The following is a 27120-nucleotide window of genomic DNA, read 5'->3' on the forward strand; positions in this document are numbered from 1 at the left end:
AAGTCCATCCTAAATTGTTTGCAAACCAAAGTTTTATTCTAAAATTTGTTTATATTTTCCACTTTTTAATCTTTGAGTTATTTTCATTGTTTATTATTTTATTAGCGCTAGAACATCACCCCCGTTGCCGTTTCCCTTTGTAGTGGTTATGAATAGCTAAAACATAAAATGTGTCCATGTGACCATATGCAACAAATTATGTTTTTTCTTGGCAGCGTAAACTAAACTAAATCTTTAAAAAAATATATATATTCATGGACTCTCTATTACTAAAAAATCAAGTTGTTTCACTTATCCTTCGGCTTTCGGCATTGGGAAAAGGTTTCTGAGAAAGAAAACACCGTCGAAAAATACGAACAAACAAAACTGCATAGACCTGGTGCTCGCCAGCGTTGCGTTGCTGTTTGACATGTCTTGATGATTTTCTTCATTTTTCACGGAAGGAATGCAGCGACGGCGATGACGAATTTCTTGTGCAACACACGAACACGTCTCGACGACTTTGTGCAGTACATTCATCACAATCACGGGAACCGGTCTCGGTTCTTCCATTTTCCTGGCGCTCGTTTCCTTCTCGTTGCGCTCGTTTCCATCTCCGACCGTGACCTGCGGTATGCGAGTGCCGGGAATTGAAGGTGAAAAAGTGGAATGGGGCCGCTTGTTCGCCTGTTTATACTCACAAACACAAAACGCACACACACACACACCTTTTGTTGACGTCGTTGGACAAATAAAGGCCCAGTTGTTGCTTGTTAGTTGGTGGAAAATGCGACGTATATGGCGACGGAGTGTAACAAAATAACAAATCCCAAACTACTGCCAAACCTCCCCCCACTCACTCCCCGGGCCCACAAAAGGCTGGAAAACTTCCTTCCTCTAGCGCACCTGAACCCGGGGTTGGTTGGAAGCAAAGCGCTGGAAAGGGTCGAACGTTTTCTCACCTCTAAAATCCCACCCTACCACCACCTCTCGCCACACACCATCCAACGGATGTCCGTGCTGGTGGATGGAACTGTCACAAATAGTGTAGCATCCGACGGCGCGCTATGTTGTGAACATAAATCCCTCCATCTCCCCCTTCCGGTCAAGGCGTCGCCCCGCGAGTGTGGTTCTTTGTTCCACCAGTAGTTGCGGGTGTGAAAAAGGACTCTCCTGTACAACATCATCTTTATCCTCCCGAACCTTCATCCTGTACATCGCGGGAAAATGGATGACTCGAGAGGGGTGATGAGGGCAGAGGGGGTTAGAAAGCGCCACTTCACTTGTGGGTGATTTGTTGGTCGACGCCGGGGCCGGGAAAAGGGGGATTGTTGTGATGGCACGATGTTGTTACTATAAACTGCTGCTTACCCGAGTGATAAATTATCGACCCCAATACGAGCGATTTAGTGTTGGTGGACGCCCTGGAAACTCTTAAAAGGAAACAGGCCATTGTTAGGGGATGCTATTGGCCAGAGCAGATATAATAGGCGAACAATTCTCGAAAGTGTCTCAACATCGTTTTCTGGAAGCAAATCTATTAGATTGACTGCTTTCCTAACATTCATCGCTTTGATTCGGATGGGATAGATTTCAATTCCGCCAGCCTCAGACCGATGGAAAACTCGTCGGCATTCGGGAGACAAATCTGAAGTTTGGCCCTCAATCAAAGGGCGCGGTTGAATTGCGCAAACAAAGTAATTTGCTCTCGCAAAATGATATGGCCACCGATGCGGCCAATGGCGATAATTTTCCTCCGAACCGTAAATAACATTCCAGTAAAGCACCCGTGGGACTGTTTGGGGCCAGAAGTATAATAGTTCAACACATGAACGCGGGCCATAAATTGCACCCATAGTTGTTCTCGTGGCTGTAATAGAAAAAATAAAAACAAAAACCCTACAAAGAGAAAGAGAGAAAGAGAGTGCGAAAGAAAATCTTTCGTAGCTTGCGGAAGGTTTATGTCGAAAATCAGAAGGCATTTAAACGACTGGGGACGATTGGAAGGTTAGTTATATTTATGGGCCACAAGTTGGGGTATAAGAACGGGGCGACGCAAACAAATTAGTTTCGGGTTATTTCGTGCTAACCAAAAAGCGTGTGCGATGCTTTCCGTTAGACAACACAGTTTAAGTGTTTTCACTAATGTTTTATGGTTTTTATGGGAAAAATGCTGAGGCAATATTTGAGAGAGCTAACATATTCAATGTTGTATTAATATTAAAATTAAATAATCCTAGGAAATATGCGGAGCGAAAATAATTGTCTCCACTTAACTCCGTACACAACCACCATTCCAATCCGCGTCCACGAGATGAGGCTTCACAGCAAACGGCTGACGCACACAATTTTGAATGTCATCCAACTGGATGAACACAATTAGAGTGTAGCCAACGCTATCGAAATTCGCTTAGTCCAACCCTCGCTCACACACCCACACCCGTTGGGCTGTTTATTTATTTATCAATAATCCGATTACTACCATCGTGCATCGGTTTCCTGAATTACTTCGGGTCCACATTCGGGACATGCGTCAACCGACCTGCACTTTACTGCACAAGGGATTATGTTACGATTTAAGATAAAATTGGAAGGCAGCAAAACCGTGAAAGTTAGTCCGATGGGGGACTAGAAGTAAAATTACCAGGGAGGCGTTTCAACTAAAAGGTAACGTTTTCAATCAATTCCAATAACCTTCAGAATATGTGTGAATTGATGAAAAACTGGAAAAAATGGCTTCTGTGAAATGAAACAAAAAGATACAATTTAGCGTGAATATACAGATACAAAAATAAAACCGAAAATTGAAAATGGTAGTAGATAGCTACACCCTACTTTCAAATGCTAGTTTTATATCGTTTTATCGATTCCTGGAACGATAAAAAGCTCTATGAAGATAATGTGTTTTAGATTGTGATTCATTTATAGCAAAATTATAAAAAAAACTCTTCCGATCGTCGTTGAAACATATTGGGTTAAAAACTGAGTGGTAGAAAAGCTCTAGCACGAAAGAGTTTCGGATTGGATTTATATTTCCTCCTTCCATACAGTTTTACCCCTCTTTATCCCCATCTATTGCACGATCGATCCATTGAAGTAATACTCCACTAATGGCGCTTTGTGTGTGGCGCTCTGGTATGGAGGGCAGATTGCAGCGGGCACCAACACAACTGCAGCCTTCGAAGTGCAGACTCACTTCGCGTGCCAGACGCTTAGTGTTTAGCAGCGGTTGATTGTTGTGCTAGTGATTGTTTATCATTCATTACGGCGCTCTCGCGGGGGGAAAGGGGAACGCATGAGACGTGGAATAAAACATGAACAGTAAATCAGTGTACGCGATAGCATCTTCGTAAAGTAATTCGAATGTAGTGTGGCCTTGGTGTTGGGATTGTGGTTGAATAGATAGCTCGCGCACTATCTAGGAATGCGGAAAAGTGGCACGAGGAAAAAAGGAATCCTTGGAGTAATCGCGTAATGGCCTAATCCCACAGCACAGCACATTTGGCACAGATCGGACTGGAGTAGCGCACATGCAAGCACATTTATTGGCATAAGAATGAATGAACGAACACGAACGAACGAACGAACGAACGAACGAACGAACGAATTCTCTTCCATATCGGAAAACCGTTATCGGTGTTCAGGTTTTTCTTTTCCGTACATGTGTGTCTCTTGTTATCTCTCGTGTCGTTGACCGTTTCTCTCTACGTTTGTATTATGTTCAGTGTCGACCCGATCCGGTCGGTTTGAATGTCCTGTTTGCGTAACGTACCGAACGCTCGGCGTAGTCGTCGGGTGCGCTTTTGTTTAGTAAAGTGTATTTGTTTGTTATTATTACTATCAAGTTATATTGAACTAGAACTAGAAGATTTTTAATCAAATTTAAATGTGCAGACCTAGCAACGAACACAAACAACCAATTAGTAGTAAAAAGCAAGAGGCGGTATGAGAGAGGAAGCGTAAAACTATGGATAAGCATAGCTAGAACAAAAAAAATCTCTTGCCAAGCAGACAGTCAGACTAGACAACTACCGTAATAGTGTTAGTAACTATAGTTATTAACCGTTTGTTCCCCGCTGTTCTTTTTTTCTCATCCTTTTTGTACCTTTCCCATCCTCCTCCTCCCCCTACCTAGCGAGCGAAAGCCGATCGAGACGAGGTTTAAGCGATATAGGAGTAGTTGAGTCTCGTGTGGCCCACGGCGGTGGGGCCCATATTGCTGCGGTCCGCCCCTGAGCCGTTGCCACATCGACACCACGATTTTGCACCAGCACGCAAACACACAATCGTATCCTCCGAAAACACCACCGGCACAGGAGGAAAAACAAGCCCGTGAAAAAGCGGAAACCCCGTTCAACGGAACGGAAAAGAAAAGGAAACACTATCTACTACTATCCAGAAAACAATCGGCCATCTGCCGCTGCCGCGCCAGAAGTCGCGCACTGCAGGGGTGTAGAAGCGAGCGAAAACTCTTACCGGAGAGAAACAAAATCAAGACAACCAAAACGGGAAATTAACCCGCAAAGATAGAAAAAAACCAACAGCCAAAAAAAAAAAATAAGAAAACAATAATCGAGGACATCACGCTCACAGATATACACTCACCCGTGACCATCACCCATAAACGCACTCACTGCGCCCTCCTTCATTCTCACGATTCGAAAATGTCCCGCTCGACGGCATCCAATCAGCAGCGACGGCAAAGATCAAGGTAAAAGATGATTCAATTTTCTTCTCCACCATATCGTTCGTTGATGCTCTTTCCTTTCGCTTTCTGTCTCGTCCACATCCATGCCTTGAGGCAGTCTTTGTTTATTGTTCTTGTTATAGTTTTTTTATTTTACTATACGTTTTATTTTCATATCTTTTGCGGTGAGTTTTTTCATTATTTGACTTCTTCTGTTTTTTGCTTCGGTTTTTTTTTTTGTATTTTGATTGATTGATTGCAGGTTTTCTCTTATTTTCTGTTGCATGCCCAACTTAAGCATATTATATCACATTTGTAGAATATTTAAAGGCCTTTCAAGAAAACCATCACGCGTCACAAATAGTGGCAATTATTTCGCTATACGGTAAACGTTAATTCAGTATTTTCCAGTTCGCCGATAGACGCAGCTCTGATCTAACAACCACAAACGATCAGATAAGCAGTTAATGCTGTAAAATCAAAGTGAAAATAACCCCGTCTCGGGTTCTAAAACGGGGTGAAATTCTTTCCCTCCCACCAATGTCACAATGCACCCATTAAAGCACAAACGATAGAAAGGAAACCCGAAACGAACAGAAGGTTTGTTTGAGTCGATTTTCCTCTAGGCCTCCGCCTTTAAAACCCCGAGAAACTAAACGAACGGTTATTGAGTGGGATAAAGGTGGTGGGATGGCGCGTGGTTGCGCGACGAAACATCATTAGACGAGTTTTTGTTTCTGCTTTCCGGGAAGCAGAAGCATACCGTCGAGGGTCAGCGTCGCCGGATGGATGGGTTTTTATTTCATCTCGGCCGGCAAACCCCGCATCAATTGCTGACCTGCCGCTCCGTGGCCACGCGAAAGCTGATCAGGTTGCTGACGGTTCGGTCTGTTGCTACGGGACCTTTGGCTGGATTCAGGTTCGTGGGTCGTGAAGAAGGAAAAAGAAACCAAACGGAAAAACCAATACAGGACAGCCGGTTGGTTGGTGGATCGTTTGGAAGGGTAAATGGCGGATGAGACGGTATAAAGAGTAGAGAGCTTCGACGTTTTATGCTTCTCTCGAAGCACTGTGATCCGAGGGAAACCGACTGCGATGAGCGGAACACAAAATTTTCACTCCACCGGATATCGATTTCGTTCGAAGCCCTTCACCGGAGCTAAACTTTCACTTTAACCTCACCCACGGGGCCTGCCCTCCGACGGGCCGCGCCGAAAGACCGACAGTTGGTGTGCCGTTCCCGTTCGATCGATGCTTCGCTGGTTCCGATGTCCGCTCATCCGTCCGAGGACCACTTCCGGTTCATCGGGCATTTGTGCCGGCATTGGTTTACCAAAGAAAGAGAGCGAGTGAGTGAACGGATGGATGGACGGACGGTTGATGCCGAGCAACTCAATACCCAACTCGTATGGCCATGGGCGGCACGGGCGGAGCGAAATGCACATCCGTCCACTACGCGCCATCAGGAACGCCAGTAATCGGGTAGCTATCGACGGTAATAATATTATTGTATCATTTTTCAACTCAAACAACCAACCGAGAGCCACTGGGAACCTCGCACACGACCGTGCGCTTTGGAGTGGTCAACACACTCACATCCATGCAGAGCCCCGACGGGGGCTACCTCCGGATTTCACTCACTTCACTTGACTGCGAATTTTCCACGAACGGTTTTTTGTTCCTTAAAGCGGGCTTTTCCTTCTACAACCACTCGCCAATGCCTCGGTAGATCCTTTTTACGGCTCGGAAAAAGGCACCCTTCTTGTGAGTAAGCAAACAGCCCAACCAACAAACTCAAAAAAAAAAAGAAATTAAATAAATAAAAAAGGTAACAAGGAAGGATATGCCGACGGGTGGGCAGGTTGGCGCGTTTGGTCAACATAAATACTGGCAAGTGGAGTAAACAACAAAATAGGAAAAACTGTACGGCGCGAACGTACGGTGATCGAATTGTTTGCTATACACAGACGAGTGCCATGTGTGTTTATTTGAGGACGGGTTGGTGTTTTTTTTTTTACTACGATTGAGAATGTGTCGTAGAAATTTTCTTGAGTTTTATATTGTGTTAACCGATAAAAAATGTAAATAATTACTGCATAGTACACAGTTTAATTTGTCAAGTAAAAAAAAATAGTTAAAATGTTGAAACTCGCGTCGAAAATTAAAACAAACGGACAACAAACACGGCTAGCTTGTAAATTACAAAAACATGTTCCAAACAACTGACAACCGATAGCGTCGAAAAATTCGGAAGAAAATCAATACAGCGGCAGTGTCTCCAAGTTCTACACTGTGTTGACCTTTTTTTTTTTGGTTTGCTTTTCCTCGAAGACAATTCACCGGCAAACCTTGGTACTGATGGAATCCGTGGTGGAAAATGCGGACCATTTCGTAATCGTGGGGAGGGTTTGGGGATAATTACTTTTTGACTGAGCATGTCTCAGTCGAAAGTTTTCAATAAGTTACTTCAACCTTCAACCATTTAGTTTGTCCGGGTTCAGCATGGCGTTCGGGGCGATCGATATGTTTCTTAACAAGTTGAATTGCTACTAGTTTAGCTAAAATAGTTGTTCTTGAGCTTGTCCCAGCTCTTTCTTGAGAGAATATTGTTTATATAAATTATATTAGATGTTGGTTAAGTTAAATCTAAATAACTATGTTTGCTTACTGTTTTGCAAATTATTTTGTTTTGTTCGATTCTTTACTTGTTGAGACTGACTAATGGTATTTTATTTTACTATATGCAATAGTAAATTGTGTGACGTAATCAGTACCGTCAGATTGAAAGACCCTCGACGTATCAGACCATATTCGCCACCAAAGCCTTCCGGTACCGCTCTAACCGGATCAACATTGCATAATCTGTTTACCGGTACCGGTGTGTTTGTGTGTGAGTGCGTCTTGCCGCTCATCATCAACCATCGCCCATCGTCAAAGTGTCGAAAGCATCAGCATCTTAATTAATTGAAGGGTAGTGTTTTTCGGTGTGTCCCGAAATTCCGCGCCGAACGGAAGAACTTCATTTCGCCGTCCTGATGGTAGTCGTCCTCAGCCTTGCCTGCCTGCCTTGTGGTATCTGATGCTGTTACCTCGCCAATCTCGCTCCACTCTTTAGCTGACGGTGTTCTTTTTCCCATCGCGAAGGCTCGGAACGCTTTCCGCTGCCGCTGACATGAGGCTGAGCGGATAATCTGGCACACGAACTCCGGTTGATGATGTCATATGGCATATCGTTGGCAGTTTGGCTCGTGGAAAGCCACCCGTTTGGAGGGAAAGGTGTTTTCCAAAACAAGCACCGAAAGGGAAGGAAAACCGAACGTGCGCACATACTTTCCCTGCAAATTATCATCCTGATGCGTCTTCATTATTCATACCACGGGAAGTTCGGGTCGAAACGGCGAACTCACGCCCGGACGCGTGTCGATCGAGCGGGAAAGTCACCTCGCAGGTAACCTTTCGCGTAGGCCAACTGTCGATTCGACCCCGTTCCGGGCTCCCGGGCGGCTCCGGTGTTTTCATATCGATCGTAATTTAATATTTTCACTCTTGCAGATTGGAAAAGTTTTGTGCCCTTGCCCATGCTCGGCCGGGTTTCTTTTTGTTTTGTCGGTCTCACTCTTGTCCCCGTCGGATCGAATCATCCTCTCGGGCTCAGCCACGGACCGGAAAACAATTTTGTTTTTGCCGACATTTAACGCCGGGTCGCAACCGGAACGAGGTTGCGAGGACAACCTGTGTGTTGAGTTTGGAGTTTTCTTCCGTCCTGTGTCGGTACTCTTCCCCGTTGCACGTTAGATCTTTCGAATAGTTTTGTTTGCGTACGACATTGTTTCGGCATTTTCCCACCGGGGCTTTGTGCTGCCTATGCCTTACCGGCATAAAACTTTGTTTCAATTTGGCTCTCCCTTTGGCAGGGAAGTGAATGTTCAAAGGGAAACAAAAAAAGAAAACAGCATAAACACAAAACAAAATATAAACACTCCCGCAGACCGGCACCGGGTGTGGATGCAGACGGGAGCCCGATGCGTCGTAAAGGCAAATTGTGTCTTTATGTGGCCTGAGGTTGAGTTTTACGAGCGCATCGAGAATATTCATGCCGGTCGAACACTCGAACGGGCCGCTAGGTCGGAAGCAATCGGCATAGTTGTGCACTGGGTCAATTCCTTAGCTGCGAAGGTTGCTTCCGAAGCAAATCAAGAGACTCTTAAAGCGTGTTTATTGTTCATCGTTTGCACAGGGACTACAGGCGTCCACATAACTGTAGAGCTACTTGATTCGGAAATTACTTCCATACTCTACTTTATAGACGAGGTACATACAACAATATTCTTTTGTAAAACATTGTTTAGAAAAAGCAGCGTATTAAAGAATAACTTTTTTTATTGGTTTTTGATTGTTCTTGATTTTGCCAACCGGAATGGAGTCGGGTTTGATCGAATCAGTCGATTCGTGATTAGAGTAGGAAACGAAAAGAGGGATGGAGTTAGGAAAGTATAATATATCAGTAGATTTAAATCGTTGTTTAACCATCGTAGAAAACCATATAGTTTTGGTATGTCTTGTTCTACCACACCTCAACGGAAAATGCAGGAAAACATAAATCTACATCCATGTGGTTCTGTTGGCATTACTAATGCCATTACAAAAAAAAAGATTGGCAGAGCACCAACAATACTTTGTAGAAGGCAAAATTTGAATGAATACTAAAGCAAAATAGTTCTTTTTCTTCTATTTCATTTCATTAGTGTTCTATTTCACTAGTGTTCAAATTATAAATTTATAATTAAGAGTTGTTTAAAACCCTTCGCTCTACGTGATTTATGCTCTCTATGCAGCTCTATACGAAAATTCAACTATGAAGAATTGTGTTTTACCATTAATCCTTTTGTGGACTAATCAACTTCCTAATCACAAAAGTAGATATTATTTTGTTGGGGAAATAAATCTCACAACAATCAAAACTTCCACGCACAGATGTGAAGCTTCTTGCTTGATTTATTTATCATCTCCTGCAGCATAATAGAACGCTTAAAAGTCTCGTTAGCAAGCATCAGATTTCAAGGGAGTTGTGTTCAACGTTTGATTTTCTTATGCTTACGAGTAACGCTTTCCATTGCATTCCATGTGGAAGAGGCACGCTTTTCTAGCACTTGTGAACCAAGACCCGATGAGAGATACGAAAGACGACAGAAACGCAAACCCCTTTCCATTGAGGTACGGTTTGAGTTTTGGTCACCATATCCTTCTCACACGAACAAAACGGCGCGGTGCGTTTAGGTGACAAGCGAAGAAACGCCGAAGCCTTCGAACAGCGAGGGAGGCTGACATACGGCGTGTGTCTGTGGAAAACAACAAACTGATGAAACACCGGCGCTGTAGTCGTGATACGTGAGTTCAAATGGGACTTATCTAGCGATAGGACGATCTTTTGTGGCACTTGAAACCCAGGACGCCGATCGAAAACCACTACCGGGCAACCCGTAGAGAGTGCGAAGAGTGTGTTTCAATGTTCATATCCAATTTGGTGTTTGCTATCCACTGGAGGAACCGCACAAGATGGCCTTGAAAGAATGGAGTATTCTGATGGAAAATATTGCCACATCAAAAACACTTTAGAGAGCGTATTTGTGGCATTGTCAGTTGTCGCTTTGCTGAGATGTACGCTTTGTTTTTTTGTTTAATATCACGTTGGACGAAACCTGTGGATGAGGATAGCAACGACATCGGAAACAGTTTCTCGTGGATGACCCAATTGATCTATCTTTCCACAAGCTTATTTCGGGCGATACTCTGCTGCACCGTGAATGGATTTTAGTTTCCTCAAGCACAAACAGAATGCGCAAATATTAACACTCGAAAAACGTTCCATTTTTCATCTGGAAAAGCTACTCACGATTTATTCGAGCAATTGCAAACGTAGCTTTTGGCGAAATGGATCATGTTCAATCTTCCCACAGTTCATTTGTTTTGCCTGCTTCCACAAACTCCTGTCATTTATAAGGATTTTTTTTTTCGCAGATTTAGTTTGCAAAGCCTGCTATTCCCTGTGCATCCCGGACTCGCCCAGCAGCTACTTTGTCATTTTCATTCCCCTCATCAGCGTCAATGGTGCGAACATTATTCCCCGGCAGTATCCCGCGACTTGTTTATGGAGTTCGGGTTTTGTTTGCTGTGTTGGAAGTGAAGTTGTTGCCGCCGCAAGGTCGTCGCCTCCAGCTAGCGCCGTAAATCATGTTTATCCTAACCGCCCCCAAAACTTCCTTTGAAGGACCCCACGACGAATGTCTCGAATGAAAAATATTGCATCTAGTAAACTTGTCGCAACCGTTCGCGTCAACATGGTTGGACGAAAAATGATTGTTGGATGATTTTGGCGTTGTTTGCGGGAAGATGTACAACGGTGTTCAACTGTCGGTTGTCGTTGCGCAATTCGCAATAGTAACCGGGACTTGATTAGGTGAATGAGGCGGGAATGGAAAATTGGAGAATAACTTGTGAGAAGACAACTTCATCTTGTGAAGACCGGTGAAACCTGTGTACCGGATTGGAAAAAGAAACATGACTACACTTCGGTAAGAAATTTCTTCTTACCAAGCTGAGGGTTTGGGTTTGGGCAGGAAACAATAACACACTTTTGGGAAAGTTTTCCCTTCTGCCCGGGCGGGGCAGCAGAAGCATCGAGTGTTTGTCTCGCCTCGCCCGCCCGATCGGCCCGATTTAATCGACGCGTCCAGATTGATGGAGGCGATGGTACGCGTCTGAGTAGTAATCCACTTATTTAGCGAGATATTTCGACACCCGGGTTTCTTGGCCGCCACTGTTCGAGTTTTGTTTGTTTTTCCGTTCCAGTGACTCGTGACATCCGTCCGATGGTGAGGATCTCTTTAGTGGAATAGAAAACCTGCGAACCGGCATTGTGGCTTTCCGTGATTCCTGCCCGAATCGAGTGGATTGTGGGGCGCAGGAAAAACAAAGCATTGGTCCAAGAAAACGAATATTCAATCCATCTTGCGGCGCGGCACAAGTCTTTCGCTTCCCTCTGGATGCTGGACATTCGCGCGACGGCCGCAAGAGTAACATAGGGACTGTTTATCTTTGGGCGACTTCTACGTGCCACGTGGTTGCAGGGCGATTTTCACGGCTTGGTGTTACTTGAAACCACCGTTTCGATTGGTCGGGACGGTGGGGATTTGTGAGTATCAAGGGGCCGCTTCAAAACGTGCCCTCATTTGCCCCGGATGATGTAGGTCCTTCCGGATAGTCCTTGCGGGGTCGTTCCGTTGCCGCTTTGCGGGAAAGTCGGGAAAGTCTCTCGTGTTTACACTTTCGCTGCGAGAAGCCGATGTGGGAGGCTTTCGTCCGAAGGAAAACACGTTACCGGCCGGACGGTTGCTTCGGGATTTCCGGTATCACCTCCTTCGAGCTCCCCGATAAATACACCAGGAGTCGCTGTGTTTGTGTGGTTTTAGACCGGCTTTCCGAATCCCACCCCACCCCTATCGTAGGCAGGAAACTTTCACGTACAGCTTTCGCTTGCGGTTTCATCTCACGTAACACATTTCGTTCGCTTACTGCTGACTTTTCGCTGCATTCCAATTTTCAGCACGATTCTTACCTCCGTCCAGCAACGACATTCGGATGGCCAAGAAAGCCTTGACGTTTGCTGACGCCTTTGCCTTCGGAACTCGGCTTGCACAACGGGAAATGAATGTTACATCCCGGGTCTATTTAGTAACGAAAGGTTTTAAGAGCGACTTGCCGGGGAGCTAATTTCCTGCTAAAAGTTCGGCAAAAGCGAATGCGTTCGTTTCTCTAGTGCACTCTAGGGACTCGTCAAGGCACACACGCACTCCCGTCGCCCAGCCGGACAGTAGGATACCGATTACTTTTCCATGAAATTCAACACAATTCAAAACCACCCCGCATTGCCGCAACCACAGTGTGTGGTGGACGACCTTCACCAAAAGGCAGCAATCTGGTAAGATTTTTCATTTCCGGTTTCTCGGAAATCGCTCTAAAGCTGGGGTGCTCGTAAGCGAATTCCTCTCGAGCGCGCGGTTCCGCTGAGTGGATTCCGTGCGGTCGGAAGGTGGTTTGTGGCCTAGCGGACTCATTTATAAATCATTCGTCCGTTGTTGGTCAATCGCAAACGCAACGAGAACGGTAATCGCTACCTTAATGGTTGGATTGGAACGAAGAAACGCCAGCCTGTACATCGGAAAGAGAAATGTTGAAAGTGGGTTCCAATTGAATGACTGATTGGAGCTACCTGAGTAAAAAGGGAATGGCCGCAATGCTGTACAATATTTATTGGTAATTTATCAAATAAGATATTCCTGGGACGCTTCTAGAATGCTTTAGGCACCTCCAACCAAGGACGGGGATAGAAGTAACAATTTGTGCCAATTGAGAATAAATTGTTTTCCCGCACACTTTTCCTGTCCAAGGTTGGCAAATCGTGGGAAAAATTTGAATTGTGTCCACTTTCCGGATGAATTTGATGAAATTATTTTATTATTTTTGAAAGCATTTCAAGTGGTTTTATATTATTTTCTTTTTCTATAGAAGTTCTCAAGAGGTTTATTTTGTACCTTCTTCCAGCGTTGGTTATTTTCCACCTTTCCCCGTGTGGTAAATCTCAGATACTTGTTTTTAATCTTAGTTTAGCACCCTGTGTGTTCCACATCCGCCTTACCCGAAGTAAAATTTTCTCTTTACGTGATTTATTAAGACCGGGATATTGCGAAACAACCTGGCCCCCATGTTCGTCGGCGTTCTAGCGAAAGTTCCTTAATCTTACTTTCACTTATCCCCTTCCGATGGGCCAAACATCACGGCAAATTCTGGCGCCCCGGTTCGGTTTCCGGCCCACCTGAATGGCTTCCAGCTTTCCGGTTCGAACTGTGCTTTAATGAAAATTTATTATCTTTATCTCGTACCGTTGCGGTGCCGCTTGCGGGTGCTGAGAAGGCCTCCGGTACGATGTCTTGCTGCAGGGAAACTAGAAAAAAAAAATAAAGGACGACCAGCAGACAACCGGTACGCGAACCATAACCACAACAGTTGCGCTACGGCACGTAAGAATATACAACGGGCCACAAGCCGCCTTTGCCGAGCACTTACTACGTTCGTCGTACATTCAACGCGGGGCTTTTCCTTTGAAAAGACGCAAATCTTGATATCGCTGTGATGTGGCACGCTTGGCTCGTGCAGGTGGATTTGTCCGTTCGTCGCCGCGTCGCCCACCCCGCCACACACCAGGCCTGATGATAGAAGTGGACGGTATTGGCAGACGGTAGCAGAAGCAAATGCCACGAATTTTCCGACCAAACCTGCAAACGTTGCACGTTCCAAGTATGGCGTATGGTGCATGGTTCGGATACGTTGGCTTGTAAAAGAGCCGGCTCTATCGAATCGGTTGGGTTTTCCGTGAGAGATGGTAGGCAAGAAAAAAAAAAAACAAGGAAGGTATGAATCGCAGAGGTAATTGTAGAAATTTTCCGCAAATGATTTTATCCGTTAAAGCCCTGCACAGAATTTTTGAACTCCGTAAAATTACACCACAATTTGTTTCAAGTTAATCACGATACCATCACGACGGAGACGGCAAACCATGATACGAGTGAAATCCGTTCAACCGTGAAGAACGTTTACGATTGACTCCAGCCTTTCGTCCACAACGAGGCGAGGGCACAGTTTTCCTTTCCGCCTTCGTTCTAGGATGCCCTTTAACGGGCTCGAGCAGACATGCACGTTCCATTTCCATCCGATTCCTGCGCCATTGGGAGGGGCGAAATAAAATCATGGGAAACGGAGCGTACCGTTTCGACCACGAGTGGTTCGTGACCAGTTGGGAGGGATTTTTCTTTCCCGGGATCGACGGACCAGCTGGTAACGGATACTGTTGCAGGGCAGCCCTAATGGCGTTTGGGGAAATTATGCTGGCGTCCTGCCCATTGTCGCTGGTAAGCGCATTAACTAACTCGCTTATTGCCAACGCCGGCGTGGATACGGAGTACGTGAATGGAGAGTTTGGTGATTTCGAACGATATGGCGGGTGTTGCCATTGTGATTAGGATCAGCAAAGGCCTGGTAGGTCAACCGGAGGTTCCGTTTCTTTGGCGGAACGTTTACCACGAATAAGCTTGGCTTCGACGAAAGGGTTGCGATAACGGGCGCGGTCCCCTGTTTGGGCAGACATAGGTATCTTTAAGACGTTGCGTTACGAATTTCATTTCGTAATGTAGATCCCGCTTCGGCTGGCCTTTAATCCTCAGTTCAGTGCAGAATGCGACGGCTAAGCAAATGTGAGTGGGAGCGAAAAGAAACGCTGAGGCCGTCGTCATTCCCAAGGCAAGGATGTCATCATTGCTGGCCGTGATTTGGAAGATGCGTCGTCGGCATGATGAGGTAATAGCCATTTGCGTTGGCATACGATGCGATATTGTGACATCTCGGAGATATCACCAACGATCCTTTCCAGCGCAGAAATGTGCCTTTTTCCTGCAGGAGCCGTAAAAACGGGTGGCAAGGACAAACAACAAAAAAAAAAGATGAAAACCCATGGCCCAACCAAGAACCGTCAGGATCACTCAAATTAGCCATGCTGACGTCGACACCGACGACCGTCCGGGCTTGTCAGCTACCTCCCAAGGACGTCTTCAAAGCTGGCTTTTGGCCTTTTGGTCTTTTTCGGTAAACAGCACAGACGTTAGTCGGTTGGTCCTGGTTGGACCCACGTTCCTGGCCGTTCCATTCGTGTACTCCCGCGTAACCCACCGCACGGGCGCAACTGTCAGCGAGTGTCCCCTCGAGGTTTCGCAGATCAAGAAAAGCTCAGAAAAGCCGCTCACCGAACACCGAGCCAATTGTCAAGCCGACGACGAGCCGTGCTCCAAATTTATCCCCCCCCCCCCCCTTCCTGAACGAAAAGGAAAATAGAAAAAACAGACGCGGTTTAAGCCGGCAGAAACGGGACCAACAGGCCAAACAGTGCCAACAAGGATAAACACACACAAATGAGGATGAAAGATTAACAACGCCTTAAGAAAAGCATGCCACGCTCGAGCAGGCGCAACGATCCTCCGCAGGGTGTGCTTGCGTGGGTGTGTTCGGGGACATTTTGGCTAAAATCCTTACCGCGGCTAAGATGAGGAGACGAAACTAGATGTTTGGTAGATTATTCGGGCGTTCGTAGGGGGAAAATAAAAATCAGCGCCACCAAAGTTACTGGAGTCTGGGGCATCCATAAATAGTAATGAAGGCGAGGGTTTGGTTGAAGCGAAGCGGTTTTTCCATAAAACAAATCCACCCCGAGGGGAAGCATCGGTTGGAAATGGAAGCTAGTCCTGATAGTACAGAAAATTGTGGACTCTGTTTTTGGACGCCCGGAAAATAGCGCTCCACACGGGTTTGCTAATCATAGTTTCTATTTTAAGGAAATTGTTTGACTTTCCTAATGGCGCATCAAACAAACTACAAACCAATAGAACCTGCGAAATGTGCCCCGCTTTTTCCCATTTGATCTATTTGCAACCATGAATCTGTATACAGCTTTCCAATAACTGCTCCAACTCGTCGCACGTTTACGTATATTCACCGACGGTACAGAAACCATAATTTTCCACAACAGCAAAACGAGGGGACCTAGAATACTCTGTCAACGACAGCTGTACTAATTAGCTTGCTCACTTGTTTGCAATGAGGTGTAGGAAGGGGCGCCGGAACTGCGGAAGTCAACGAGAAAGTTTCATAAAAACTGATCAAATGGCCAACGGCAGCGGAAAAACACCACGCAATTCGGGGTACAAAGTGGAGTTGGTGGTTTTGGAACATTTGAAAATTGGGTTTCTCTGAATGCGTGGGGCAAAGTTTCACTATTTGCCAGCATAAACCGGATCCGGGTGGTTTTAGAGTTCATATTACTTTGTTGAACGGTTTGGCCACATTCGTTGTTGATTTAGGTTTTAGTGTATGTTAGATTGTTTGAATACTGTATCGCATTGTATTTCGTTTGGGGGAAATTCTTTCGTAACCCACCGGTTTTCATCGTCGGATGCATTAATATATGGTTCGAATCGAAGTCAAAAACTCGTTAAATGGAACTATCGGAGACATAATATTTTTACCCATTTAATGAGTACTGAGAAGAGCGCTGGGAAACAGCTGCGTTGATCTTCCTCGCTCGCTAACTGGTAATTACCGCACTCAGCGAATCATGACGAACGCAAGGAGATTCCCCCGTTTCCCCGGCCGCTGCCTCGTTGCTTTCGGCCGAACTTGGTTGCCTAATTTTGCTCCATCGAGGAAATGGGAATAAGAAGGCAACCAACGCCGCACGGCCAGCGAGAGGCACAACTTCCTGTGTGCGTCATTATAACATCGTTAGCCAGCGCCATCGATACACACGCTTACCTTCGTCATCGAACGTCCTGGATCATCCCTCCAATGATGGTGATAATCAATGGCATCATCTTCGCCGCAAACATGGTTATCCGTCACCGGCGGGAAGTTGGATAATTTCACCCAATTTCCCATTCGTCATGGTTGACATACTTTGTGTTCGGTTGCCTCGTATTTTTCGGGCCCGTCCTGGCTGGTACTAGGCGCTCGTGTGCTGGCATTCCCCGAGGGATCTCGGGGGGACACCGGTTTGCACCGTGGTTGGATGACATACTCGAAAAATACTCCCCCGGTCGACCTTGGGATGAGATGGTACCGCCCGGAAGCGGAACAGCTTGCCTGCGTGCGAGCGGTTCGAAAGCTGGACCCAACTCGAGAGACCCGACAAACGACCCAAAAGCCCGGCATGAGTGATGAAGGTGCACGGAATGATCGATGGAAAAGAATGTCCTCCGAGCCGGACGATCTGTCCGTTTGCCTCTCTCGGTGCACGTGTCCTGCGAAGAAGACGTCAGCAAATCCACGAACCGTGGTTAAAATAACGATCCGCAGCAGGGCTTGCCTTGCTTGGAGTGGGGGGGGGGGGGGGGAAACGATAACGAATTCCTTCAAAAGGAACGGAGGATGAAAACCGTCCGCATGGAAATGCAAAAAGGACCTAGGTACGAAGGGAAGACACTCATCGCGATACCACCGTTCGTGCGGTGGGTTTGGCGCTAATAATAGTAGGAGCTATTTTTAGGACCACCTCGGCTACCGGCACAAAGCGTCACGCTTGCTCCGGTCGAACCTTACATTGCAGCCAGAGAGAAGGAATCGTTTATGTTGGTCGCTTCCCTGGATCGGTATCGGTATCGACAGGTAATAAGACGTCGTGGGACACCACTGTATGCTGTAAGACTTGGATCGGCGATGGTGCGATGATTATAAGTTACGGGCGAGACTGGAAGAAGGTGGCAAAGGATTGTAGATTTGTGTGAACTGATACAGCGGGCGTTTTTCCCTTGCTTGCCTCGCCAAGTCCTTCTCCTTCTCGTTGGCGTTTGATAAAAGAATCATCGAACGGAACTGGAATTTAACGGTGGAAAAGGAATACTAGGAACGGGAAGCATATATAGAAGTAAAGCCACACAAATTTGATCCCATACCTTGAGAAAACAACGATGAGCGACGACTCGGACGGGGGGCCTTAAGTTGTTCCTTGGACTCCCTTGTGCGCCGGGTTATTTTTGGATGCAATCATTACGGTGTTGCCTTACATGAGCAGTTTATTTGTTTACCTTTCTTTTCTTTCTGGTTTCTTACAAAACAGACAACCAAATTTTACTTGCCCCTACCTCATGGATGAATGTTTGCCACCATACTTTTCGTTGGTGCCACGGTTTCCTATGGCGAAGCTTTAATTGGGCGTGGGACGACGGCGTCCCGTTTCACGGTGGATATTTTTAGTTCCGATGAATGGACAGGACCCAGATAAATTTCTTATTGATTTCCTCCCACCTCCCAGGGTGATTATAATTAATAATTCCATTCCTAGTACGACCGGGAGTGGGGAGGATGAATTCGGATTCATTTTTAGTGAAGTCCGTAAACGAACCTACATACTTCACTGTTGCTTTTACGGCGTCTCGTGATTTGATCTGCGATTGATTCCATTTATGCGTTAATTCAATTTTTGCTCCCCATAAACCCAGCGGCGCCGTCGCATTTAACGGCCCCTTCGGCGTACTTTGTAGCCGACCTCGATTCAACACTCCGTTGGATTGCCTTCTTCTCTTCTTTCTTTTTTTTTTGTTGACGTTTATTTCGCTCAATGTACTCTCCATAGCCATAGTAGCCTGCTGCGGTCGGTATTCTATTTGCCACTCATTTTACGATTTTCGGTTTTATTACTGTGAAGGGTGTGCGCCCGGCAGGGTGTTATTTGTTCTTGCGTTGAGGTTAGGTTTGAAAGCCAAACCGGGTTCGCTGAAGCCTCTCTCACAGTGTGGAGTCCTGTTTTTATCGTTACGGGGGCAATAAATAGGCTCCACTAGGAATCCAATTTGGCCGCGATCAGTGCCTCAAATTTTCTGTAATTTTATTTCTTCGGGGGAAAATTGTACATGAATTTTCTTCTAAATTTCACTCGATGAACTTTTCCCACAATCTCGTCGATCGTGAGCTCCCCCCGCGCGGCCCCGGCTCGGCGTGTCTTCCGATGCGTGGCTTTATTTTATGTTCTTTGCCCATTGTTTTCACAGCGACCCGAAAGGTTTCGGAAAGATTAGGAAGATATTGTTGGAAATAATTAATTTCCTCCCCCCCTTCCCGCGTTCTTCGATCGCCTTCGGTTGCATCATACGCCTACGATAGGAAAAGAAGTGTTGCAGGGCTTTTTTTTATTACATTTTCTCATCTTCGTCTGCCAGAAGACTGATGAAAAAAAAGCTCAAGGTTGATGGTTTCCCTGTCTCGTTTTCTTTGCTATGCCGTCGTTGGCCTTTTTTTTGCTCGTTCTGGACCCGGTCGTCAGCTTGTTGATCGGCCCGCGCGCGAGGTTGAGGATTCGCACGAGCAGCAACAACAGCGAGTAGAGAGGTGAAAATTCTGGAACAACCAAAGCAACCTTACCGAACGAAAAACATTTCCCTTAACATTAGCGGAAAAATGTCGGTAAAATTGAAATCCACCTGTCGGTACTGACGACATCGTGTTCGTGGAATACGTTTCTTCATCTTTCCCCCTACCTTTTCGCTCGCTTTCATTGCCGTGGTAAAAATACAAATTATACAAATTAATGCCACGGTAACGTCTGTGTACTGGAGCGGGGAAAATATTTTTCCGCTTCAAACACAACGAAAAACGAAAGAAAGTACAAAACAAAAAACCGCAAAAAAAAACCAATCCGGAAATGAAACTGAAGTGAACTAAAACCATGTTTCTCTCCTTTTAGCGCATGCACACAGCCACATATACAAGAAAACAAACACGCTGGAACGGCGTTGAATAAACGCCATAGAAACTGACGGTGGTTTAGTTCATTTACCTTTCATGCCAAATAATACTATCGTCGAACGAACTGGAGGTGGAGAAAATAAATGAAAAACCTCCGCTGAGGTTTCCTCCGTTTCCTGTGGCGTCGGTCAGTGTTTGAGAGCGTGAGAGAGAGAGAAAGGGCGCGCAAAGTGAAGAAAAGTCAATTGCCTCCGAATTACATGTTTTAGGTAAATTGTATTTAGTTGAGCTCGGAAACAAAACACTTCGTTTCGTAACGAGAAGCGTAACGAAAAACTGTGAAAATAATGCAAATGCTTTTTCCAAACCAAACAGGAACGGGTGGAACCGTTTGGAGCATTCTTCTGCGACCGGTTTGTGGGTTTCTTTTTAATGCTTAATTTGGAAAGTTCACACTTTCGAATAACAGTTTCATACGTTTGCAGGATCATTCTAAAGCGAGTTACTGTTAGATTTGACCAAAGAGAGTTATGTAATTTTTTTGCCGATAATCAATACTGTTTTATTTATTCTTCCAAAAGTTGCTAAAACTAGAAATTATTTTGTTCCCACAAACCCAATTTAATTTCTGTAAGGCTTTATTTCTTCCAAAAGATATCCTTAACAGTTTCCGTCGGGTCGTTTAACGCTTCCTGAAGACCCTTCCATGGGACACTCACACAACTTTAGCACAGGAGAAGAAATCAACGGCCCTACAATTAATCATAACACATGGCATCTTTAATCCCCCTTTGCTTCCAACTTTCGACTAAATTAGTGAACCTTCCTCGCGACGACCGTACGTCTTTCTCTGTCCCCCGGCAAAGGCCACCAGGCGCCTCCATCTACAGTGCAAGACGCAATTGTTTCAACATCTCAACAACGGGGCGTGTGCCGTTTGGGAGAGGTAAAGAAAAGGGCAGCGCAAGAAGCAAACGACAATGGGTCCACCACGGACGACCGATGTTTTATCATAAAGAAAAGCATTAGACATTAATCTCTGCCATTGTTTAACCTTTAACGGTTGTTATGTTTTTGCCTGTTTCCTTCTGTTTGTTTGCATCTGCAGCGCCGGTTTGGAGGAAAAGTTCCTCCAAGCTCACGCACCCGAGGTCGTGCTGCTGGGAACGCGCTTGGTTTTTGTACACGGTGCAGTTGAGGAAGTACTTTTTTGTCAGACAACGCCAAACAGAGCGTTAGAAAAAAAGCTACAGATTCTAGTAGAGAATGACAGCAAGTAGCGAATAAAAACACAGTTCAACTATGACGTTGTGTCGAATGCTGTTGCATTCTATCGGGGATATTTTTGTATCACTTTTGCTGCAGATGCGGGAAAGAGGCTCTATCGTGGCGCACGAACCATTGTCTCGGATGAAGGTGGAAAATAATGGGAAAACATCAATCGACCCGATGAGTTTCCATGTCGACCGGTTCGCCTCACTGCCATCGTGTCCCACGGCAGGAGCAATTGTTCCGTACAATCTGGAATGAAATGTTACCGAAATGAAAACATTTCCCCTCTCGAAATATCCGCAGTCACTTTTTGTTGGTCTGCGCCAAATGGTTTTCCTCTCTGTATGCTGATGCAGGCGGGTTTTAGTCCCTTTTTAAACTCCTCCGAAATTCCCCACGTTGTTTTGCCGTATGAGTTTCTGTGTTGTATGTCTGTTTATTTTCGAACATTTCTGTGCAATTGGTCTGTTGATTTAAACTCACAACGTCTACGGATGTAGAAAGAGAAAAAAAGAGTTCGGTCGGTAATTGTGATTAATTCCAAGCTATTAAATTTAAAAACATCAAAACCCAAATTAGGCTTACTGTTTTTTTGGGCGCTGTTTTTTCAATCCGCTTTTCGCAAAGTTCTATCATTTTTCGCTTGCAAATCTCCCGAGAAAGGGTATTTGCTGATGGAAAGTGAACGAGTTCAAATAGCTTCGAGCCGCCACTTCCGTGTGCGTCATCGTTTTTCTAAAGGCACGAAAAACAAACACCAAACACAACGAAAGACAATAAAAATCGACGTGAAGATCCGAAAAATACTGATGGAAAGTGATAGCCAGTTAAAAAAGGGGAGATAAAAATAGCCCACACAAACCCGTTTATGGTTCGTTTCATCTACGGAAAACGATCATTAGTCGTTATCGAGAAACTGCCATCGGAAAAGCAACTAGGAGACTGTCTTCTGTATCATCCCGTATCGAATACGGTTATAAAAACGGAAAGGAACGTAGGGCAGGATGAGTCAACGATAAGAAAAAAAAATCTGCCCCACTAAAGTATCGAAAAGAAATTTTAAATGATACAGGCCCGATGTGGGGCAGGGATAGGACGGGTCGCGGTAGCTAATAGAGTACATTTATTCACTCAGCCCCGTGAAGGAAGACATGACCTTTTGCCGTGGGTTCGAAGGGATCCCTGCTTGAACGCGTCTCGATCCGGGGGAATCCGGCCCGTTATCGATTCATGTAATTGAAAAGGAATTAGAAAAACATCTTCGCCTTATCTTCCTAATGGGGCTTTAGTGTTTCCTTCTTTTTGTGTTGCCTGTTGGCGGCATCGACGAGTCGGGGTTGTTTTTATGTCACTTCGATCGATTTCGACGATTAGCAGCTTTTAAGAGCAATGAAGCTAATGACCGTTAATGTTATCGATGAAATGGTTTGTTTCTAATGAAAAACAAAATAATTATTGCCAATATCCTAAAAATGGCACATCGATTATCCTTATCGGTTCTATGCTTTCGGAGACGATTGCAACACTTTTCTGCAGTTCACTTTCCTCAGGGAAAAGCATTGCTGGTAAAGAAAGGACAAACACTTTACTTTTGTCGATTAACTTCAAATTTCGATCACGCACCAACCTCCCACAAACCACACCAATGCAAACCCCAAGGTCACGGCCTTCATTTGCTGTGCCGTTTGAATTCAAAACAAGCCCCATTTCGTTTGATATTTTCTTTCGCCTCCCTCTATTGACCCTAAACAGTCCCAAATGGTTAAACGATGGAAAAATCAACTGTTGCCCATTTCACCCAACTGCCGGTCGAGGTCGGGTAAAGGTGGCGTATGGCGGGACGGGCGGTGTCCATAATGAGGAAAACAACGACTACGTGTCGTACTACAAATAATGGTAGATCATCCATTTTGGCGAGGAACCCATCGCACTGGCCCCCCCTTTGACGATGGCCGGCCAGTCTATGAGGTGGTGATTTTGGCTCGTTTGAACGAAATGATTCCTCGTTTTCTTCGCATTCGTCTGTTTCGTCCGTCACAGTTCCGTCCGAGAAGTGACTTTCTGCGCGTCGTCGAATCGGAGGGAACTATGGGTGGAAAATGTCGACGCCAGTCATGGATCATGGACGAAGTTTGACCGACGTGGCACACTTTCCGCAAATGGGAGGATGCGCAACGGGACGATCCACGGAGAAGGCCGGCGAATATAACCTGTGGAATTTCGGAATCGGTTTGTGCACACCGGACACGTTCGCTTTGCGAACTGAACGCGATTTTTCCGCTTTAGAAGCAAAATTGTTTTCCCCACGTGCCGCCGTCACGCTGTCAAGCTTCTTCGTTTTGCTCGGGCGCATTTCCATCACTGGTGGGAAAATTTCACCGGTCAACTGGTCTGTGGGTTACCCCGAAATCGATCGGTTTCTAGATTTCCGATTCGTCCTACGAAACGTGATCGTGGGTAAAGGTGTTTTAAATTTAATTGCTACCACAATCGATTTAAAATGAATTTTCATCTTAACCTTATTTGTGTATCTAAATAAAAGTGGTTTGTTTTATCTCTTTGTTTTGCATTTTTATTAAATCTGAAGAAATTGAAAAAAGATCTGAAAGTATTAAAACTATCTCTAGTTGTTGGTGTGGGAATAAATTTTGTCGGAATCCTCGTTTTGGGAAAGAGCGAAAGACCACAAAATTAGTGCGTGTTATTCCTTGTTATCACACCAACTTCTGATAATATAAGAGGCTCGTAGTAGCTCGCGCAGCCCTTTTATTACCTTCACTAATCTCATCTCCATCGCTGCTGCTGTCACGTTGACTGCTGGTGCAGCTGACAGTGACGGCGTTGTGATATCATTCTAATCACAACACGTGATCGTGATTTATCTATAACATCTCCATTTTTAAGCAAACACACGTTGAGATCACTAGGAAGTTGTTGGAACAAAATTTTTTTGTAATCGAAAAAACATTGAAAATTGAATGAAAACTCGGTAATGGTTGTATAACTATTGTAATTTCGCGTGTATAGAACCATCCTTGTATAACGCTACCCGATTTTTTTTTCGTTTTCTGAAGAAACATGTTTTTGTTTGCAATTTTGCTTCATAATGAACCAAATCGTTTAATTTACAAAAGGGCAATATTTCATAATAGACATTATATAATTTCATCGTCGGATCTGGACCACTTAGTAGTAAATCGCAATTATCAGCAGCTTAATTCAGATAATTTAAAAATCTTCTTCAATTCTGACGAGTTTTTGCTACCCTCTCGTGCCTCGTTAATGCCGTGGAGAAAAATGAAAGTTATTACACTTTTACAAACAATAGTTATGAAAAAGAAACGCCTCACGAAAAGTTAAGTTTCAGCTGACAGCAATACATAAATTGGCTTAGGAAAAAAATATCGTGGGACTAATCCCCTTGTATCATAGCATTTTTACTTTTCTAACCAATATTAATGGCTAAAAGTTATGATCTTACGCGAAGACGCGAAAATTTACTAAATAATTCAAAAAATATCCGATAATCAAAGTACAAATATTGTTGTTAGCAAATTTCTCAGCTGAAAAGTTGAAAATAAAACTTTAAATTTATCTCGCTTTTAAACGATAAATTTTGAACCTAGAATATCAACCTGTTCCCTTGTTCCGCAACCGCGAGTACATTTTCCACGTCAAGAATTTTGTAAAGAAAACCTACCCTTCACGTGCACATTTGGCGCGCGGGAAAGACGACACATCCTGCCTCTGCACATGATCGATGAACCCTTTTTCGTACGGTTCCTCGTAAGATAGTAGCTGCTTCCTCGTATTACGGTTAACATATTTTCCTTCACAGTGATGCACCGTGGGAAAATCATCCATGGTGGAAAGTAGTTTGGGTTTCTTTGTTGTAGTTGGGCTTTCCTTACCCAAATGTTTTTCTTTATTTTTAAACGAACATCATACCAAAAGGATGGTACTACGCCGTCACCCCTCCTCGCGACGTTGTGTAGAACCCTTCAATCGTAAGCTGGGTCGTTCCGGGAAGAAACGTATCGTCTAGCGAAGTGCCTTTCTCATCATCGTCTTTATCCGCGCTGGCGCAAGACCCTGACGTGCTGAAGCTTCTGGAGCATTAATTTCCTGTTTCGTAACGGCGGTTTTTCGTTTTCGTCATGCTTTCCGATCGTTCATTTTCATGCGGAAAGGCAAAAAAAAACTGCCGAAAGCCAAGCGGGTTCCAAGATTTTGCCTTTACTGCTGCAGGTCGCCTGCAGGTAGTTTGAGATGGAAAAGTTCAGCATTTCGTAAGGAGTGTATGTGTGTGTGTGTGTATGTGTGTGCGCGTGTACAGGAGGCCACTGTGGAGGAAGTGGTTATGAAACATTTCCCAATGCGCTGCACTGCGATCCATACCGTTTAACGGTGTTGGCACGATGTTGGAGCCTGGCAGCGAACGAAACTAAACTGGAAGGAAATAGAAAAACTATCTCGACACGAGCAAAGCTACAAAAAAAGAACATGTATATATAAAGGAACTTAAAATCCTCCCCCGAGGCTATCCCTCACAAGGGTTCCGGTAAAGCGACATTTCGTTTCGTTGGAATAACGCAAAAAAAAGGGGTGAATGAAAAACGAATAAACCGTGACATAAGGATTCCTACCGCCGACGGATTTTCTGCATGCCGCATGCAACCGACGACAATTGCGGGTGGATTGCAGATGCCTCCCCTTCGCCCGTCCATTCTACGTTCGCCAATTCCCCGATGCTCACCGGTATGGATCGTGACAGGGTTGATGAAGCGTTGATAAAATGTGACACACAACGGATTTTCGCTGCGGGTGTTTTTTCTTTCCTTCTTCGCAACTCAATTGCTTTCTGACGCGGCAATTCTGACGTTCACCTTTCCCGGAATGAAATATGAAAACGATGAGTTGTCGTACAGAAGTGTTTCTTTTCCATGTCAAATAAGGATTCACAGGTTCGCTCGTGTTAATTTTGAAAATTTTCGTCTTCGTCATTCGAAGAGCCTTGTCTATTAAAAATACTGTACAAAAGATCTGCATTGTCTCAAATCGTATTTGCATTGGCGATCAGCGATAAGATCATGCACTTGGATCCCGTCCCGTAAAAACTGGAATTTTAAAACAACGGGCTCTCACTCACGAGTCCCTTTTTGCAGAAGCGCTGGGAGCTACGAATCACCATGAAAAATTATGGGTGGCCCCGATGGTAATCGGGCACCATGAAGCGATCGCCATCATAATCATCATTACGCTGGCTATTAGCTCCATCCTGCCGGCGTGGTTCGGAACGTCGTGCAAAACCCAGCGACCAACTCAACCGCACACAAACACACTCAGACAGCGTGCGTTTGCCGGTTGGCCGTTGTTCCGTACGCGCGACCGCTCCAAGTACGTCATTATAGGCAGTCAGATTGACGTCAGCCGACGCAAGCGACCATCGAAAGATGACGACGCCGATAATGGTTGGAAGGCAAATTTTTCGCCGATGATGCCCTTCGCTCCATGGATGAGGTGAAGGGCGGGAGAAGTCAGTATCGAAAAGAAAACCTGTCGTCAAGATGGACCACCGATTCGGAGATGTTGTGCGGAGCGAACACGCTTTGGGGGGACAAACGGAAAATGGCTTTTCCATGTCGACCCGAGCGCTATTTGACACCGACTTGGGTTGGGTTTTGCCTTGCGCTATTGTCGATTGGAACGCAGAAACCATCGGCGGGGCCTCGCTGCCGGGGGAGTTGATGGCGAGATGAGGAGAGATCATCGAAGGCCGATATTAACACGGTCGAATTTCATGGCGGACGCCGCCATCGATACGAGCCGAAGTTCATTAATGT

At 45.2% G+C, this 27120-nt stretch overlaps 1 protein-coding gene across 1 annotated transcript in view; it reads left to right on the forward strand.

The window, feature by feature from the left end:
- Positions 1 to 27120, forward strand: part of LOC131262350 (receptor-type tyrosine-protein phosphatase kappa) — a 98540-nt gene that overhangs the window by 7469 nt on the left and 63951 nt on the right. The window contains exon 2 of the mRNA XM_058264338.1: positions 4115 to 4690. Coding sequence (XP_058120321.1) covers positions 4644 to 4690 — 47 coding nt within the window. The 5' untranslated portion in view covers positions 4115 to 4643. The remainder of the gene's footprint in view (positions 1 to 4114; positions 4691 to 27120) is intronic.

The sequence above is a fragment of the Anopheles coustani genome, chromosome 2 (assembly GCF_943734705.1).
Source record: "Anopheles coustani chromosome 2, idAnoCousDA_361_x.2, whole genome shotgun sequence".
Taxonomy (NCBI): Eukaryota; Metazoa; Arthropoda; class Insecta; order Diptera; family Culicidae; genus Anopheles; species Anopheles coustani.